The sequence below is a fragment of the Hippichthys cyanospilos genome, chromosome 15, assembly GCF_059441005.1.
Source record: "Hippichthys cyanospilos isolate Australia breed blue-spotted pipefish chromosome 15, RoL_Hcya_1.0, whole genome shotgun sequence".
Classification (NCBI taxonomy): domain Eukaryota; kingdom Metazoa; phylum Chordata; class Actinopteri; order Syngnathiformes; family Syngnathidae; genus Hippichthys; species Hippichthys cyanospilos.
Genome location: NC_142383.1, coordinates 2,495,701 through 2,512,816, shown reverse-complemented (window position 1 = coordinate 2,512,816; position 17,116 = coordinate 2,495,701). Strand labels below are relative to the sequence as shown.

At 37.6% G+C, this 17,116-nt stretch overlaps 2 protein-coding genes across 4 annotated transcripts in view; one reads left to right on the top strand and one right to left on the bottom strand.

Moving 5' to 3' along the window:
* pomk (protein O-mannose kinase) overlaps positions 1 to 17,116 on the top strand; it is a 49,464-nt gene that overhangs the window by 17,820 nt on the left and 14,528 nt on the right. The window lies entirely within an intron of this gene.
* The window catches only part of pam (peptidylglycine alpha-amidating monooxygenase), a 41,348-nt gene that overhangs the window by 17,346 nt on the left and 6,886 nt on the right, over positions 1 to 17,116 (bottom strand). The window contains exons 6-16 of one of the 2 annotated variants that reach the window (XM_088434710.1): positions 16,573 to 16,660; positions 15,504 to 15,595; positions 11,870 to 11,953; positions 11,630 to 11,678; positions 10,779 to 10,846; positions 10,303 to 10,383; positions 8,157 to 8,233; positions 7,766 to 7,869; positions 4,458 to 4,648; positions 2,494 to 2,553; positions 949 to 1,224 (exon numbers count right to left, since the gene is read on the bottom strand). In XM_088434710.1, the coding sequence (XP_088290836.1) occupies positions 949 to 1,224; positions 2,494 to 2,553; positions 4,458 to 4,648; positions 7,766 to 7,869; positions 8,157 to 8,233; positions 10,303 to 10,383; positions 10,779 to 10,846; positions 11,630 to 11,678; positions 11,870 to 11,953; positions 15,504 to 15,595; positions 16,573 to 16,660 (1,170 nt within the window). The remainder of the gene's footprint in view (positions 1 to 948; positions 1,225 to 2,493; positions 2,554 to 4,457; positions 4,649 to 7,765; positions 7,870 to 8,156; positions 8,234 to 10,302; positions 10,384 to 10,778; positions 10,847 to 11,629; positions 11,679 to 11,869; positions 11,954 to 15,503; positions 15,596 to 16,572; positions 16,661 to 17,116) is intronic. The other variant, XM_088434711.1, reaches the window with a different exon arrangement.

Here is a 17,116-nt window from a genome sequence, read left to right as displayed (position 1 = left end):
CCCTATGCTTGTTTTTCTCAAGTTAGTATAACCCGAAAACATAAAACATACTTCTTAGGAAAGTTTAAGAATTTGCCCATTGATGTAAACGTGAATAGTTGTTTGTTCTCATGTCCCTTCCAAGTAATGCATTCGATGCCAAAGACATTTTTAATGTTATTAGGAGTCCAAGCATTCGATCCCGGGAGGAAGGGGGGTACTTGGCGATGACTCACACCTAGGAAGGCTGGAGTACGTAATAGAATAAACGACCTCGGGACTGTGAGTCGGAGGTCCTAATTAACAGGTCGACCACTGTGCCGCCACTCATGATAAAAAATAATAATAGCATACCTACTGCACAAAAAGCATGTTTTAAGATCCAACCTAACAGCAGAAAACATTCATGGGCACCCCTGGTCAAGAGCATAGGTGGGCACTTTACTTTTTTTCCCTCATTTTTTTTTCACACTAAAAATCGTACGCGCCGTCCGTCAGTCCTTCAATTGTTGTTCAATTCTGTCGTCAATGCCCGCCCACAAAAAAATAAAAATAAAATAAACTCCGCCATTATACTAAAAATGTATTAATAATTTAATCTCTGAAAAAATACCATTACACAGTACTCTCTATAGCTTGGCCTTAAAAAAAGTCTAAATATACATTTGTTACTTCAATCATACAAATTAATTAAATATGTTTAAAAGCCAAAGCCACTCCAGGCAGAGTAAAGAAAAGAGAGGAAAGACATAGCAGTGGTGAGGAATGTCCAAACAGGAGATTTGGTGATGAACATCACAAGAGTGACATGACAAAAATTCTGATATATAGCACAACAGTTGTTATGGAAAGAAGAGTTTACAATAATGGTCAACTTGAAAGAATTAAAGAGTTTGGGGTTTGTTTTGAAAACCAAAACAAGCAAAAGCTACACATAATGAATGCGACTACCTACACACATGCACCCACCTTGTCTTTGAGACAGGAGCTTGCTTTTTGTCATCTTGGGCATGGCCTCAAGCTGATGGAATTTGTGAACTCTGTCCCTCATCAAAACAGGGTGCCTGCTAGTTTGGAGGGCCAGTGAAGTACTTGGAGAGCCCAAATTTTTGTTTTGTATTAAGCTATGTATCTGAGCCACCAGCTCTGGTTGGACCCTTTGTATCTTACTGGGGCTGTACTTTTGAATGTGTACTACATCCTTGTTTTGGCCTAGCAGCTTGGACATTAAAGAATAGAGGTCACCTGCACAAAAGAGAGGAAAAGGAATATAAAAGGGAAAGAAAAGTGGAAGCTTTGACATAGAGGCTTATTTTTAGCTGGGCAAAGACATTGAGGTGTTAGTCAACTGGTTTATTAATTCAATTCATTAACATCACAAAAGATTTTTTAAAAGAACTGTCAATTCACAAATTCAACTATTGAAATTTGTTGAGCTGAAAACTAAATTCACACACCTTCACGGACTATTGCTACATCAAGCCACAAAGAGATTTTACACAACCTATTTACTTTGGTTGAAGATTAATGTATATTAAGGAATAATTTATACGAAACATTTTAAAATAAAAATATAGCAAACGTGATAATAATCATGGTCTCAAAACCGGACTTTTTCCTCCTAAAACACAGGCAATAATTAACGTCATAAGAAACAGCTTTTCTAAAATGGGGGCTAAACAAGCATGGGCAACACTGTCCAGTGTGGAAAGATTACTCTAACTGAACATATCATTCTCATTTAAATTTTGCCCAGTAAAGCTATTGGATTGCGGAAAATGATAAAAATGAAAGAAAAAGATTGCATGCCACTCTAAACTGAATAAACATTGCAAAGCAACTTATATTTGGGTTCTGCAAAATCCTTTTAAATTGTGATGAAATAGTAAATGTCGTAATGCTAGATGTTGCAATTTGGGCTAACCTTTGTTGCTTTGAAAAAAATAATAAAATATAAAAAAACATGTAAAAGAATTTCAACCCAGCTTGCTGGGTGGAGAAATTGTTTTACGGCATGGGTACAACATACAACTGGATAGCATCACTGTTGAGACAGAAACTGCACAATTCCAAAATAATTGTTGAATGTTGTGTTATGATTGATAAGATATAATAACATTGTACATCTTTTTTATTACATTCATTTACCTATATTTTCCTTAAAGTGACAATATGTATGATTTAGACATTTTAAATGAATAAATTAAATTATTTTACATTTCAAATACTTGCAAATAAATGTGTTTGTAATGACCAGAAGTATCTTTTAACTATAATCATAGGTCTAGCTATCATTAAATTATACAATACGGGGGGATGGCACTCCTCAGGAGGCTGCCATGTCTGTTATAACACTGGACAGCCAGAAGAGGAGGTGTGAAATGCTGCATTTGCCGTATTACCCCTAAACCTCCCACAGGCGCATACAAAAATTACACATACTCCCTTAAATGATGCCGTGAGACCAAACAAGCATTTTCACATAATTTTAACCTTGTTTAATTATTGGCTTACCCTGATTGAAAGACTGCTCTTCGCTGGTCGCATCTACCGTTAATGTGTTATCTTGGTGACCTTTGAGAGAAACGTAAGGTCGTTAAGATTTTTTGTTTTAATTATTATTTTCATGAAATATATGGACATTATTGGTAGGAAAGTATTCACAGCATTGTTGTTTTTTTCAAGTTTTGTTAAAACAACCTTCTTCTAAAATGAAATATCACTCTTTTCATTGAATTTAACCATTCTATACCAAATGACTAAAAGGTTAAGAAATGTACACAAAAGTATTAAAAAACAACAACAATCACTAATGGTACATGCAGAAAGTATTTGCATCTTTTGCTCACTATTAAGTTGAATCTTTTTTAATATTATGCCACATTAAACTTGGCACTCTTAGATTTGAGCTGTTTTCCCTCAATGCTCTCTGAGGCCTCTTCAACCTTCATCAGGTTGGAGCTCTGGCTGTGTCTACCCATGGATATTTACAAAGTACAAAATGAAGCACAATGAAGCACTTATGATTTTTTTTTTACTCCTCCAGATGGTGGTCTTGGTTTAAACGCGAGGGCAATGGAACACCATTCAATTTCCACTGTATCTTTAAACCAAGAGTGCCTTTTCTAGAAGTCAAGTGTGTCATGAGGCCTCATTATTCTCACTCTTGTCCCAGTTTGAGGTCAAGAGAATTCTTCATATTTCTATCAAGCACCAGATTCATCACATTCATCTTCATCCATTATCTTCCACTTATCCAGCGTCGAGTCGCAGGGGCAGTAGCTTGAGCAGGGAAGCACAGACTTCCTTCTCCCCAGCCATTTCGTTCCCAGGACAGCCGAGAGACTTAGTCCCCAGGGTTGTCCCCAGGACATCCTCCCAGTGGGTCATGCTTGGAACACCTCACCAAGGAGGCATCCAATCAAATGAATTGATTGAAACGTTACTTGCATATACACCCCATGCAGATTAGCAAGCTAACAACTGTGCAGTTAAGAAATGCAAATGCTAACCCTTTTTCCTCACAAAACGAACAAGCAGCAACACATCTTTGTAAAGAAATCCTTCCATCCATTTTTTTCCGCTTATCCGGGGTTGGGTCGCAGGGGCAGCAACCTCTGCAGGGAAGGCCAGACTTCCCTCTCCGTGGCCGCTTCATCCAGTTCTGCCAGGAGGATCCCTAGGCATTCCCAGGCCAGCTGAAAGACATAGTCCCTCCAGCGTGTCCTGAGTCGTCCACGGGGCCTCCTTCCAGTGGGACATGCCCGGAACACCTCACCAAGGAGGCATCCGGGAGGCATCCTAACCAGATACCCGAACCATCTCAACTGGCTCCTCTCAACGCGGAGGAACAGCAGTTCGACACAGAGTCCCTCCAGGATGACCGAGCTCCACTCCCTATCTCTAGGGGAGAGCCAATTACTGAATAATATACTATACATACAACATTTGGCACGAGCACCTGGGGAGAAAGCTGTATGACAAATGTGTGTCCGCTAAATGATTGTTAGCCAGACTCTGCAGCAAGATGTAAGACATTATTTACTATTGTTAAAATGTTATTCAAATCAAAATATGTTTTAGATTCTTCAAAGCAGGCATTTTTTTCCCCAAGATGTCTGCTTTGCATATCTTGGTATTTTCTCAGCCGGCTTTATGATATGGTTTTTGCTTCATGGCATCATTCAGTTCACAGCTGTGCATTTTCTGGATTTTTTTTATTTCTTACTGTGTTTGAGAACGTTTGAATCTGGAGGCGTTTAACTTGACTGGTACCTGTAATCCCCCCCCCCCCAAAGTGCATTCAAATGTCATGTGGTATTGTGTGTAGAATAAAGAGGAAAATGTTTTAATGAATTTTGGAAGAAGGCTCAATTTACATAGTGGCAAAGTGAAGCACTGTGAATACTTTCCAGATACTCGACAATCACAGTTTACTACATATTCACATATCATAATTGTAAAAATGCACAGTGTACCTGTCGACTGTCCCATATTCATCATGGAGCTCATGTTTTCACTGACAGCAATGGGGATATTGGCTTCAGATGGAATGTGCTGAAACAATTTGGCAGAGCCTTGCTCCATGCAGCTCATATAAGGGACGGCATGTTTGCTGTCCATATAGTACATTATATAGAAATTGCACATTTCATCACTGGAGGAACCCCTGCATTAGAAATTAGAAAGTAAGAACAAAAGCATGCACTGTGAATACAATGTTTTGAAAAAGTATTTGCTCCCTTCCTGATTTTTGCTTTAACCACTTGCAAAGCTTTCTTTTAAAATAAATATAAAATATATATCAAATATAAATATCACACTGAGACAACCCAAAGATATATAAAAGGCAATTCATAAATTATGATTTTACTTACCAAGGGGGAGAAAAATAAAAACCTATCAAACCCTTTGTGAAAAAATAATTGCCCCCATGAACCTAATTGTCATGACCTGCCACGTCTACCCCTTGTGGGGCTTTGTCTTATTGCAGGACAGGCCTAAGCAAGTAAGGGGTGGAATTACCGGTTGCGCACCTGTTCTCAATTCCATCATCTATTTAGCGCAGCTGGAGTAGGGCGGTGGCGTCGGATTATTCTCTGAACCTCTGTTGCGTCTGCGTCCCTTGCTTTGAGTTTTTCCCGAGTTTCCCGAGTTTGTTCTTATCGTATTTCTTTGTCCGTCTCCTGGTTGTTTCCCTCAGTTGTTACTTTGCTTCGTGAGTATTTTCTGAGCTTTCTTTTGTCGTTACTTTTTCTCCCCTCAAACCCGTTTTTCGAGCGCCTTATTTTGTAACTTGTTTTTGACACAATTTTCGACGTCGCCGTCCTGTTGGTTCCGCCCCTGTCGGGTTTTGATTTTATTTATTCTCTGTTCCCGTTCGCGTGTTACGTGCTCCTTTTGTTATTAAATTTCCTCCTCATTTGTTACTTTGTGTTCAGTCTCTGTTGGGTCCATACACGCCCGTTACTTCCGGTGCCGCAAAGCGTCACACTAATAATGAGTTGTGCCACCTATGGCAGCAATAACTGAAATTAGACGTTAATTCAAATTAACTTGATAATTGGTGATGAGTTTTTCACACCACTGTGGAGGAATTTTGGACCACTGTCCTTTGCAGAATTGTTTCAGCTGTGCCATATAGTAGGGTTTTGTAACATTTTAAGGTCAAACCACAACGCCTCAATTAAATTTAAATCCTGACTTGGACTTTGTGTTGTTTTGAGCCATTTTGAGGTGGGCATCGGTATTTAGGATTATTGTCCTATTGTATTAAGCCAAGAGTGCTTAGGTTTCAGAGCACAAACTGATGGTCGGACTTTCTCCTTCTGGGTCTTCTAGTAAAGAGCAGAATTCATTTTTCTGTAAATCATAGCACGTTATCCTGGTTCTTAGAAAGAAAAGCAGCCCCAGAACATCACACTGCCACCACCATGCTTTAATGATGGTCTCAAGTATTTTTTTACCACATACTGTGACTCATCAGTCCTCAGATTTTTCCTCCAAAAGTCTTGAGGATCATCAAGTTTCTTTTTGGCAAAAGTGAGATGAGCCTTTGAATCCTTTTGTAACAGTAGTGGATTTTTGCCTGGGAACCAAGCTTTGGCCACTGTCTTTCCCTTCCTAGTGGAGTCGTGAACACTGACTTGAACCTGTGTTTGGATGTTTTTCTGGGTTCATTTGTGACCTCAAGGATGGGTCAATGTTACATCACAACAATCTTTGTTGGTTGACCACTTCTGGGAAAGTTTTCTACTTTACCCAGTTTTCTCCATTTGTGGATAATGGCTCTGAAGGTGGTGTGCTGGAGCCCCACGGACTTGGAAATGGCTTTGGAACCTTTTCAGGACAGATAGATTTCAATGGGGGTTTTTTTTCCCTCTCATTTCTTCTGGAATTTCTTTGTATCGTGGCATGATTTTATAGTCTGGTTCACTTTGTCTATGTTTATTTGGTGTATTTTGAGTTGCAATGTTACCTGTAGTTTTGTCACACAATGCATGTTGGGTAACCCTGGCTCTGGGTTGTGTGCATCGCCTTTCATTACGACTACGTGCTACGCTAATAAAGAGTTAAGACTACGTCGTAGTCCGGAGTATCATAGTTAGATTAGGTAGCAAACAAGAGTGAAATACAGTGATCCCTCATTTTTCGTGGTTAATTGGGACCGGAACCCCCCGCAATAAGTGAAAATTAAATGTATTATTTATAAAATTTATTACAAAAGAAATTTAGGTAAAAGTCAGATTTCCAAAGCTGTGCATTTCTCCGTTGCTGTCTATGTAGCGAGGGATCACTGTATCTAACAGTCTATTTAAGTGATTGCTTGATTCGACAAAGGTGGTAGCAATCAGGTTTGGGTCCAGCATGCTAAATTGAACTCAGCTTTCCTGAAACAGTCACAGTTGCTTTGGGAGTCAATTACTTTATCACATTGGATTATGACATGACCAACCAGCTACAAATGTAAATTTGAAAAGTAGAAAGCGGATTGGAAAAACCAAAACAATGGTGGACATGTGAAGGGAGAGTGAGGTGTATATTTTTCCCCCTTTCTCTTCAGTAACCTTATATTTCCTTGAGTTGTCTCAGTGAGATATTAAAATTGGTCCAAAGAAATCCAAGTGAGAAATATGAAAAGAAAAAAAAGAAAAACACAGTATATTTAGGCCCATTAAGAGTGTGTGATATAACAAAAACATCAGAATACAGGTGATTTTACATTTTGACAATGATAAATCCTGCTACATTACTTTTCCTAAAAATTACATGAAGTGTGATGAAATAATGAAAAAAGGAAATCCTAATCAGTGCCAGCATAGTAATTAGTGGAGAAAAATACTGCAGCATTCTCTCTGAAGACAAATGGACTAATGTTGGAAATGATCTTTCTGCTGAAATCTGCTACAAACATCTCTTCATGTGTTTTGATATTGATTAATGTATCAACACATTGCCTATTCACTTGCAACTTGTATATAAAAAAGTAAATAAATCATCTGACAGCAATATTGTGTATCAGGATTTCTCTATAAAAAAATCTGTGTCCAAAACTCTATCCTACAAATATATTTCCAATGCACTTAATGATTATGTTAGCCTGTTCTAATCATTTTTTAAATCAGGGCATTTGATCATAGGCACAATAATCCTTTATAAGGATGAAGATATCTCCCAAAACCCTTAATTGTTTTCGTGATATTTTTAACAGCAAAATCATAGTTTAATATTTTATCACCCCATTGCAAGTGGCAATTACTGGAATGGGATTCAGAGCACAACATACCCAATGTATGTTTCTTCGCTTCGGCCTTCACCAGTGAACATACATCTGGCTGCGAGTATATCATTATACTGCACATCCACATCATGGTTTGTAGGATAGAAGGCCTGGAGAAGAAAGCACGAGAGTCATAGGTTTGGCAATTATCTTTGTCACTAGGCCGATGCCCTCATCGGCCCAGACGCATGTGAAGCTTCATAGTTACTGACTTAACGTATTTGAGTTAACATTATTTTACAGTGGAATTGTAGATTTTAAAATTACCCCAACTGTTTTGTGCACAAATGATGAAGGAACATTTAGCCATGATAAATGTGTCTACTTGGAATCACCATGTGACATTTTAGAATCTAACTATCGTATAGTTATACCGTTTTCTTTCTTTTTTGCATACCTGTGGTAGTTGAGGAGACTGTCTCCCAATCAGGCTCCATTTTCCATTTCGGATCCTGTAGCCACTGACCACTTTTCCTGATGGAGAAATGGAACGTGAGCGAAATGGAAGGTAGGAATAGGTGATTCTGGGTATGCACTTCAAAATTTATTTTGACAGTGATTTATAATAAGTCACCACTGGTGTAATGGATCATTCAGGCAGACAGCGTGACTTAAATTGCACTCAGTGGCTGTATGAATATGTTTCCATTGATTCACAGGCGAAATGTAGTATTTATTAGTCATTTAATTCAAGTTCATAGGATACCGATCACCCCAATGAATTGGTTGATTGGTAGGTATGTAGGCATGTATGTACTGTATGTTATGAATGTACAGTATGTACTGTATGTATATACTTTCTGTATGGAGGGATGGAAAAATCTTGATTTCAGACTACTTGAAGCAATGTTTATTTTTTGACATAACACTGTACAGTATTTACAGATGTTTTATAAACATTTGCAATTAATTTATTGACTTGGTTCCTTCAGCTTTTGCCCCTGGAGCTCACAATTGTTAGCTGGTCTAGGTTTTTTGATAAAAAGCTGTTTATTAGGGTTGGGATGTGATTTCCTACTACGACATTTCGCAAGATTAAAACACCACGAAATGTCTCCTCCCTGGAAAAGCCTAAGATCAATTTTGTTTTTATGGCTTGTTGGGCCACATGTGCAATGAAATACACAGCAGAATGCACTGCATGACAGTAAAACATGCCACCAAACATGGTGAAGAAGGCCAGCCAACGCTTCAAAGGAAACTTTATTTATCATACCGAATAACATACGGAGAAGAATGCCTTGAGATGTTTTTATTTAGCACTTTTTCCCGGAAGCATGTCGCAACAACGTAGCAACTCTTCTCTATGGCGAAAACTGTTCCTCCCTCCCAGAGTGATTTGCAAGTCCCAATGTAAAATCACGATCAATCGCCGTTTGACACGTTTTAATGCACAGCGCCTGTTGCTCTCTTTAACGCAGCATCTAGAATAAATTAACCGCTAACCAGCAGCATTTGAGTGACCTCGAAAGCAGTCAAATTTGTTTTTAAGAAGCGGTTTTAAAGATATAAATCAATAAAACTTTACACTTTGATGCTGCCATCCTTGCTGTTGCTACTAATCACTTATGAACATACCAGGCTTCAAGTGCATTATCTGTGGGTCCGACAGTGAAAAATTAGAGAGAACTGTCTAAAATCTCAATTAAAATTTACGGTATAAAAAATTGATTGTAAAAGGTTTTCCAGTTGAAGAAATAAGAAATTAATTTTAAAATACTGGCATATCAGACATAGACAGTTAACAGTGGAAAAAAAAAACCTAACACACAAAAAGCTGCGAGGGATTTGGTAAAACTAGCTCAGCTGCAGATGAAAAATGAGCCTTTAACGAAAAAGCATGTTTACATTTGAATGCTAGCTTTGTTAATTTTCTTGCAGTCTTCTCATTAAAAAAAAACAAAAAAAAAACTTTGGAAATGCTTAATTTATACGGGGTATTATTTTAGATTCCAAATGTTGCCAAATTCTTGTTTTGTTTTGTTCTTGAGGATTCAATCTCATGGGACATCTCAACTCCTAGGATTTGTATCTCGTCCTATCCCTACTGTTTATTAATACGATACAATACTAAAATGCAATGAGCTTGTGCCCTTATTAGGTATTCTTTATATATGCCTCAAAATAATTAGGAACACTGTTTCATAACTTAAAAGACAGCTCGCATGAAAAGGCATGATCAGTTCATTGGTATAGTAACTGCTGTGAGGGGATTTTTTTTGCTTCTAACACTCGGTTGAAAGAAGCAGTAGAAATTCAATGCACTTCCATTGCACAAGCCTTTACTTTAAATCAAGAGAACAAACTAGAGGAGTTAAAAAAAAATACCACAAGTTTTAACGGGGCTTCATTTTCACATCACTACTAATACCCAACAAATAAAATTATATCCGCATCAACGGTAAATTGTTGTATTTAAAACGGTGGGGGAACTCAGGATTCAAGAGATTAACAAAGACTGCATTCCCTCCTGTTGCTTCTCAGATAAAATGTTTGTGTAAATACGTATGTGTGTATCTTTTGATTATGTTGCCATTACTCACCAAGACGATGCGTGTGGGTTCTAAAGGCAAACGGGTAAATTGGATAGGAGGTGTAGTCACAGGCGATGTCCGCATTTGTAACTAACAAGATAAGCAGACACACACACACACATCATAAGCACACACACACACACACACACACACACAAGAAAAGATAAAAGGTAAAAAGCTTTCAAACAACTGATTTCATTTTTCATTTTGTCTTGATGCAGATTTGGCACTGATTTTTCAAATCCCTTCTCACATCATCAATGTTACAAGTCCCACTCACCTTGCATATACAACACCTGCCAAACATAAAATAGTTGAGGAATAAAACTGCTTCGATTTATTTTGGAGGACTTCACAAGCATTTAAGGATAATAATTGTACTGTCTTGGCACTTTTATTGGAGGATGGCTTCCTTAATGTAAATTTTCATAGTTCATGGCTTCAAAGTTAAAGGTTCTCACACATTAAGAGTGAAAACAGCCTACCTTTATTTCCTGGCTGTATAACAGTGTCTATGGACATGAGCAGATATATACCAGCAATAAACGGCTGCCTGGAAAAGACAGAAAACAAATGGAATGGTCAGGTGATCCAAAAAAAAAAAAAAAAAAAGACTGATAAAATATTTAAATGTTCGCCAAAAAAAATATTCACTTTCGTTGCCTTGACCTCAGCGAACTGAAACTAGCTCATGTAATATGGAATGTCTCTATGGCGAGGAAGGAGCATGAGTTAGTGTTGCAAGGCCGAGCAGTTCCGACAAGACATAGTCGCCCTTGCCTCCATGCACAGCTTGAGCTCTGGTACCGTTCTACTCAAGAGGGGTTGATATATTTACTGCTCTGGTGGTGCCCATGCTGAAAGGCGCAGAGCAGGTGTGGGCACGCCTATTTTCCCCCGGTTAGGCGGCTGTACGTTGGGGTTTACCCCGGTGGTTGAGAGGGTAGCCTCTTGACTGAAAGCGCCTAACTGATGGTGTTGGTTTTCAGTCAAGCCCTTCTCTACAGCATCCAAGTGTAAAAGGTGAAGAAAGGAATTATGCTAACTTCACAGCTCATTAGGCGACCTGTTGCACACCAATAATTACCCTCCAACACAAACTAAGTAAGTAGATAGTCCAATTTACTTTTTTTGTTGTTGTTTTTCATTTAGTTACAATCATTTTTTATTGTAGGCTTTCATGCCTTGAAAAGTGCCTACCGTCCTTTTTAAAAACAAAACAAAACAAATAACGTACACTGTACTGTACTTTCAAAATTCTAATTATTGCAATCAACATCGATTATAAAATATAGATGGTTCTAAACAAGTACAAAAACAGAAAAATAATACGCACGGGGTGGTTGTTATTCTTAGAGTGAGACCTGAGCAATCTTTGTGATGATCTGTAGGAGGACAAAGAATATATAAAATAATTACTGAAAATTTTTAAACAAAAAGCAAATAAAAACAGATTTTTAATCCCAAAAATGTCTATTAATAAAAGAGTAGTAAGGAAATTATCATGTAATGAGCTACAATAAAGTTGAAAACCATTCAGGAGGTTTTGCCAACATGTTAAAATGTGAGTACTTACCTTGGAAAGCACTGATATCTCCATAATGCATCTGTAGCACAAAGTAAGAAACTCTGGAGTTCCGTCCAACTTCAAAACCAACATCTATTGAGGAACAGAAGGAAAATTAAAATAGTGAAAAGCATAAGGAGAACTTGAGTTACATGATCATCCAGTTCAGGAACAAAAAGAAAATTGGTGGATTTTATTTAATTTAATTTAATATGAGCATAATTTCACAAAATAAACTGCAAAACCAAGCCTAAAGTTGATACTCAAACTTTACTTCAAAAACCTAAAAAAATCCTACCCAAAATCAGTATTCACATCACCCATGCTGATTTTATATCTTGTTTATACATTAACAACAGTAGGGGGTGGTAGAGACCAGTTAATGGATTTGTCTTAACCATGTTATCATCACATCACAGGGACAAAGACAGACAATACCATTTTTCCATTTTTTGTGGGGGTCTTGTGCTCTCTGTGTGTAGGAGGGGTGTCTTTTCTAATTGTAGATATGTGATTGTGTCTTTTTTCGTGTATTTTGCATAAATGTTTGACGCACTTTACAACAGCGCACATTTCTTGCCATTACTTTTCATGTGATCATTCTTTGCAAAAAAAAAAAAAATCATCGCATTTTCATGCTGTTGCTATTGTTAACATTTGAAACCATGCACATTTGAAAATATTGTTGTCTATGTCCATGGCAACGTTCTAAAGTAGCTCTTGTTCGGCAAGTGTGGAGGCGTGATGGTTAGAAAGGACGTTTGATTATGATCACACAATTGTATCTCTAGCTGGATCGTGACATTCTTGTTGACATTCATAAAAGGTAACATCAACTGCCAATTTACTTGAATTGAGTGATATTTCATTCAAATTTTCTATGTAAAACACTCTCACTGAACCGGATGACTTAATACTTTTCATATATGTTTTCATTCTTTCATATACGAGTTCTCTTCAATGACGTCTCCCTTTCAAAAAGAAGAGTGGAGAAGAGCTCCGGGGATGGATGATGAGCCTTCGTCAGCTGTGTTATCGTGTGTGTGCGAGTAATCGCTTGGAGTTAGTAAGCGAGCTCGTCCCAGGGCTTGGGCTCCATTGTGATTCATGCACCCATCTCACTGAAGTTACATCTTCAGAAACGGTACCATAAAATGAAAAGAAACCGTAAGAAAATTCACATAATACACATTATTTGTGTAAAGCAACCTGACCTTAATTTACTAGAGAACACCTTTTTTAACCATCTAGAGTTGCACCAAAAATGTGTGCGTGTGTGTGTGTACATTCATTCTTTCAATTTCTATATCGTCAATTATGGGTTTGTATATTTACCAAAGAACATCTTTTTTGGGGAGTATTTATCAATTTTCATCCATTTAAAAATGTATTTCTTGCAAACCCGCTTTGTAGCTTGCATATTTCATTTATAAACTTGATGGAAAGTTTCTCAAGGTTTTCACCTGAGTACATGATTGTATGTAGTTTGGTAGTTTTTAGATGCCAAGTATAGGTCGTTAATATACACTAAACAAAAATATATATATACACAACACTTTTGTTTTCACATCCATTTTTATGAAATGAGATTTAGAACCTTTTCTATATGCAGAAGTGTTTTGTTTTTCTCAAATTGTTCACAAATATGTCTAAATCTGTGACAATGAGCACTACCCTCCTTTGCTGAGATAATCTATTCCACCTCACAGGTGTGCCACATCAGGATAAAGATCAGACAGCTTGATTAGTGCACTGGCGTGCCTTAGACAGGCCAAGATAACAGGCTTTTGACTCAGTCAGCACCGTGTTGATTTTAGGTGCACTTGAAAACCAAGGAGTGGATCAAGCTTACTGTTGGAGTTATCAAAAGGAGAACAGAACAATGGGGTTTGGCTTTCTGCGGAGAGGAGAGCAGTCGGATCAGTGAACTCTAACTCGCTCTGTCGAGAACCACTCCAACTCTGTTTTTTGTTGAGGTCTCATGCAGGGTGTGTAGTTTCACCAAAACAAGTAAAATTCCATTCTTCTTTCTTAAAACAGGTTTCCACAACTTGCCCAACCAGTAGGAAATTTTTCACTCTTTCTACAGAAGTAGTTAAAACTGCTTCTACCAATACGCAGCTATTGTTTATACCATCAACATTCCTTAAATTTGCCTTGTTAACACACTTTGAACAAATACATGCTTTTTATATAGTATGTGTTTAAAATACAGTTTGTGTTTAAAATGAGAGAACGTGTACATTTTTCCATCACTTCCATACTGAGTACAGTGGGCCCCCGTGTTACGAACTGAATCCGTTCAGCGGCTACGCTCGTAACTCGAACTGCTCGTATGACGGGCAATCCAAACCTATGTTAATTCGTGAATGCGTGCAACGCGTGCAAAAACCTTAGGTAAAAACATCACGACTTTATACACATATTAAAAATGAGTAACATAATCTACTGTACAGTTAAATTAAATAATAAAATATACAAAGGAAAAATGACATTTACCTTTGGGGCGACGTGACTTGAGCTGGGTGGAGGCGGAGGGGAGCAGAGACCAACCCGCAGAATTTATTGATTTATTTTCTTAAACGGGACCTTTTCCCAAAACTAGAACATATCACCGGCGATTTCCTTCCCTTTAATCCATAATAGAAAAAGCCTCTCAATTTTGTTGTCGATCGAGGTCCGTCCCCCGGCAAGGAAAGTCTTGCCCTTAGAAGACTGCCGAGCGGTTACGGCCATACTCACGAGCCATGCGTGCGCCTCCTTCGTATTTTTTTTTTTTATTATCTCCTGCTTGGTTTCTATTGTCATCATCCTCTTACTTCTTCCTTTACCGCCACTAGCAATTTTAGAAGCCGTGTCTAACAGATAAAGTTTGCAAATTCTTAACAACATTCCTTCCTTCCGTTTTTGACTCATTTTCTCTCCTTCCTTCCGTCCCGACCAGCTGTGCCATCAAGCTAGATAAAGGCGTTCGGCCAATAGCATATCGGCATTTCTGTGATTGACGTGACGCCGGCCAATAGCATCTCTATGAGTGAGACCGTAACTGACACCGTGACTGAGACAGTGACTGTGACATTGTAAGAGCAATATCGTTCTTCGTTGCCGTGACAAGTTTTAACTACTGATTTTGATGACGTGGCAAGGCAAAAATATATGAACAAATACAATGGCCGGCATGTCAGATTGCTCGTAAGGCGAACAGTCTGTGCGTAAGTGGGGGACAAAAAACTCCGCGGACCACGCTCATAAGTCGAAATGTTCGTAAAAGAGGGTGTTAGTAAACCGGGGGCCGACTGTACTCAAGACACGATATTGAAATTAAAATTGAATTGGAAAACAGCATAAGGCAAGGCAGCAACACTCTTTCTCCTAAACTTTGCAGCCAGCTTGGAAGAAATCCTGAGAAACCTAATTAGAATATGGACAGAGTTCATTAATTTAGTTGATTAATGAGGCTTATCTTAGCCATATTCTTAAATAATTTAAACCAAAAAGTATGAGTGAATTGTTCCTCTTCTCACTTATGGCATCGAAACATGGACGACCAACGGCAAAATAATACAGTCACAAAGATGCATGGAACGATGAGGTTAGAAATCAGCATACATTTCTGCATTGACTTGGATGTACTGAAACATACCTTTTGGTAGATTAGTTGGGGGTGCATTTCGAGCCCATGCATACAAAATGGATGTTCCATCTGCACAAGTACCCCGTGCACTGCCACAGTCCCTTGAGTGAAAAATGACAGTCATTTAAAGGCACTGCACTGCACAGCACCAGAAACAGACTCATACAATAACAAAGTGATGCAGTTTCAGACCCGGAAATGTTGGTATGCTTATGTGAAAGCCAATAAAATAAAAAATAATAAAAAGAAACACAACGATCCCTGAAATTTCTTGAACACAGCAAAAGCTAAAATAAATGTGAAAGGAGTGAACATTACTTAATGTGGTGGGGGGCTTTCTGCACTAATTAATTATTATTAAAAAAAAATTAAAAAACCTGAAAATTAAATTAACCTGGACAAAAACAACACACAGATGGTCACAAAAGCACTTGATGCAGCTGAACCAAATCAACACTTCCTGGCAAGAGAAAAATCAATTGGTCAAGTCCCCGTCACCCTCTAATCCCAGCCATGTTTTTGCTATGAACATTCGTAAATGTGACTGAATGTTTAGCTAGCTAGTACATAAGGTTAGTTCCCCAATAATAATACATAGTGTTGGACAAGTTACTTCAAAACTGTGATGCATTTCTTATTACTGTGAAAGTAATTATTTACATTATAATATTACTGGATTGGAAATGTAAGGCATTACACTACTATTGCATTAATTTTACATTACTCTAAACAAACTAGCAAAAATACTGCAAATAAATATCAAAATACAATACACCAGCGCCATCTCAAGGCAACTAAATAAAAGGAATTCTTTTTTTCAACTGCTTCAAACAATATTTTAAGAGTTTGGGAGAGGTTTTTGGGCAACAGTATATATTTTATTGCATTGTAACAGGCGTTACTGTCATTTGTACTGAGTAAAATATTACTTTTTTGTGTGTGTTATCCCTTACACTATCATGTTACAACAAAAAAGTAATGCATTCCAGTAATTACATTACTTTTATATTGCATTACTCCCAACACTGGTTATACATTTACAGTGAACACAAAAAACAAACATCAAGTTAGGTATTACCAGTAGTTGGTGGTGGAGACAGGGGACTTGCAGCCAAACAGCAGCATGTGATGGACTGTGTTCATACTAGCCTGAGGTATGAAGTCCACTGAGATGAGAAAGCATTTGGTTAGAAAACATAGATTAAATATTTCATACATCTTAAATATAATAATGCTTTATTTTGATTTTTATATTAAAAGCCTTTCTCTTTAATCTCTTCAACTGTGTAAATCTTACTCATAAAGAGCATGATAGACTGATTTTTTAGACTAATATTTTGACAGCAGTCTTGTCAAACAGGAAATCATGCAAACAAATTACGGCAACACGGTTCATTGAACTGAAATGATAGCTGAAATGATAAACAGAATTTAAAGAAGTGAAAAAATAAAACATACAACCATATATTTATCTAGTTTAAGTGTACAGTACATTTTATACATAATGTGTAAATTACATTTATAACGATAAATAATCTGACGAACAATAGTGTCTTTGCTTTACTGTTAAGTTTTGTGTTGGTATAAAATAAAATATTTTAAAACCATTATTCTGGCATATA